General features: G+C 37.8%; 1 protein-coding gene across 1 annotated transcript in view; it reads left to right on the forward strand.

Moving 5' to 3' along the window:
* Positions 1–3,151, forward strand: part of LOC101863668 (probable GPI-anchored adhesin-like protein PGA25) — a gene marked incomplete in the record, with an annotated part of 76,974 nt that overhangs the window by 68,554 nt on the left and 5,269 nt on the right. Inside the window, 1 exon segment of the mRNA XM_005098029.3 lies at positions 2,060–2,152. Coding sequence (XP_005098086.2) covers positions 2,087–2,152 — 66 coding nt within the window.

Here is a 3,151-nt window from a genome sequence, read left to right on the forward strand (position 1 = left end):
CAAAAAAAAAAAAAACAACAACAACCCAACAACAAACAAACCAAAAAAAAAACATCAACCCAAAAGTGTATTTTAAATGGCTTTTAATTGTGTGGTGTTTCTCTTAACTCAAACGAAGCATAAAATGGCCGTGTGCAAGTGTATATGTTTTGGCGGGAGAAAGGGGGGGAGGGTGTGCACTTTTTGCTATGGAACTGAGATATAACGTATTTTCACGGTGTTTATTTTCTATCGAAATGGAGCTCTGCCTTCTATCTTTTGGGGCCTCGGAGCGGAAGATGGTTATTATTGGAAATGGTTTGCCTTTGGACGTGCAAATTGACCGAACGTGATATATTATGCTACTCTCCTGCTCCAGAGTTCAAATTTTATGTCTTATCCATGATTGTTCTTCATCGTAATTATGATCATCTTTTTTTCATCTCTTCGTTTCATCGTACGAATCTTCTACGTGTCTTCTTTCCCACTGGTGTTCCTTGTCGTTTATTTTGATCATGTTTTCTCCTCTAAATGGTCTTTCTCGTTTCGATTGCTTCTCCTTACTCACTGAGTGTTCGAAGGGTGGGACGAGCATGCCCTATACTATGACGCTTCTTAACGTTCTCTTTGTAGTTTCTGCCTGTCTGTCTTGTCATTTATTTTTTTAAATGGTACGCGTGTGTTTGGAGGATGCTCTGGAGTGGTGTGCTCTTTCATTCCTGTCTATTATCCTTATTTCTCCTCCCTCTTTTTGGTGTTTGTTACTGTCTTGTATCACCTCTAAACTTCCATACTTATGTGACCTGATTGCGTCGTAAGTGTCGTAAAACGCTGATTAAAACATAAAAGAAGATTGGCGGGTGTGACAGAGAGTCCCATACTATGGCACTTCTTGTCTTTCCCTCTCTCTGCCTGTCTTGTTTTGTCCTGCTCATAAAAATTGTATTTCTAACTTCAGTCGAATTAAACTCCATCCTACCCTTTCCAACACTTTCAGTCGAACAGACAAAACGCTGTCGTTTTGTCTTAATCTTTGATGATTATAGTGCGGTCAAAAATTCGTGGTGCAACTTTTCCTTAAATATCTCTTTAATGGGTGAATCAATGTCATCCATACTTTGCACAGCAGTTTGTATCAATTTGTCTTAACGGAATCCTATTTTTCCACAACATTTGAGGCTAGATTTAAAAACTTTTCTTCTTAAATTTATATAAAATACTATGAATCTCCGCCGCGCAGAAAAAAAAGGAATAGGCCTACTCAGTCACAGCACTTCCCGCTTCTTGCACACTTTTTCACACGCAATATTATGGCTTACGTCACAGCTCATCAGTGACACTTTTTATTAGCAAAACAAGTTACAAGAAATGTATTTTATAGTGAACACTTTTTTGCACTAAAGGTTCTCGAAACATGCGTTCAATAAGCATAATGTCGCGATTACAAAAACATGATAGACTTGCTCTTAAAAGCGATATTGCCCCAGCTGTAAAACTGTTTAAATCTGTAAAAACCACCCACTTGGATTTTTTATTAGTAATATTAGTGTTTATTAAGGAATTTTCTAAAATACTGCCAACAGGCGTTTACAAAAATACTGATCTTTTAAGAAAAATTGATACAAGTCACTGCAAAAGCTGGAGAGTCTAAGTTCAATAGTTTGCTTTTTTTAAATATTTGACAATAACTTGCGCCACGAATTTTTGACCACACTAAAGCGCTTGAAAAGCATCACAACGGGTTTTATCATCGTGGTTGTAGGTAGGTCCTACTTATTTTCTTCCCCTCTGTCATTTCAGTCTGTCTGTCCTATTTTTCTCTACACTGAATGACCGTTGTTGTATAGATGTGTTTTACTTACTCAAGCCAAACTGCTTTATCGGTTAGTTGGCGGGTTCTCTGGGGTGGTTTGCTCATTCTTTCCTATCAAACATCTATCGTCCTGATCTCTCTTCCTTTTTGTGTTTGTTATTCTCTTGTGACGCCTCAAACCTTCGGCACTTATATGATCATATTGTATTGCAAGTGCCGTAAAATTCTGACTAAAACTAAAGCTGTTTTACTTGGTCTCATCGACAGGTAATTTTCTAGAACATTCCATCCACGATGAAATCAACGGGATGTCTCGTCCTTTTTGGACTGCTGCAGTTCCTGGCTATTGGACTCGTTGAGGTAGTACACTTCTCTTTCTAAATCTCGATAAATGTATATTTTGTTTGGTTGGTTGTTGTTGTTTTTTTTTCCTGGGGGCTTGGTTTAATTTTTTGTTTTTGTTTTTGTTCCTGATTTGTTTTGTTTTGTGTTGGGGGAGGGGGGTGTCGCGCGTGTGTGTGTGTGTGTGTGTGTGTGTACACATGTGTGTGTGTGTGTGTGTGTGTGTGTGTGTGCGTGTGTGTGTGTAAAGGAGGAAGAGAGAGATTGTTTGTTGTTGTTGTTTTGTTTGTTTGTTGTTTTTTTCTTCACTAAACGTCTCTATTTTTTCATCTGCAATGGTCCAAAGAGACTGAAGGATAAGAGGGTTAATTACTTGTGTATTGTATATGTACTGCAAGTGTGTCTGCATTTTTTTAAACGCGTTTGCTTGCTGCTTGTGGTTGAAGGATGGTTCTTCCAGTAGCTTTGACCCTACGTTCCTTACAATTTCTTCACTACCCCCCCCCCCCCGGGGGTCAGTCAGTTTTGCTTTCTTCTAGCACAACCGTATTGAATCGCTGTTGGGGCATCTCTTTTTCTGTTTAAATTTGGTCCATTTGTTTAATTTTCTGTCATTTTTAAAGTTTTCTTTTTCAACTATTAAATTCTAAAATAATTACCTTCGTTTTTCTATGTATTATCTGTGTGTGTTTGTAAGTTTTGTGTGTGCATTTTCGTGGGGATGGTCGTTTGTTTGTTTGTTTGTTTTCTTCTTGTTTTTGTTTTGTTTGTTTTGGGGAGTTGTTTGTTTGTTTGTTTTGTTTTGTTGTCTTTGTTTTTGGTTGTTGTTGTTTTTTTGGGGGGTGGGGTTGTCCTGCAGGTTCCAATCTTATCTCTGTCAATTATTTCGGAAAAATGCGATTCTCTGCAATCTCACTGAACGAAAGGATCGTAAAACTGACAAACTAGAAACCTCGATAAAATAAGTGTCTATTGCTTGAACTGGTTTAGAGTAAGGGTTTATGCGTTTATGTGTTT

Source organism: Aplysia californica, unplaced genomic scaffold (assembly GCF_000002075.1).
Source record: "Aplysia californica isolate F4 #8 unplaced genomic scaffold, AplCal3.0 scaffold00170, whole genome shotgun sequence".
Lineage (NCBI taxonomy): Eukaryota > Metazoa > Mollusca > Gastropoda > Aplysiida > Aplysiidae > Aplysia > Aplysia californica.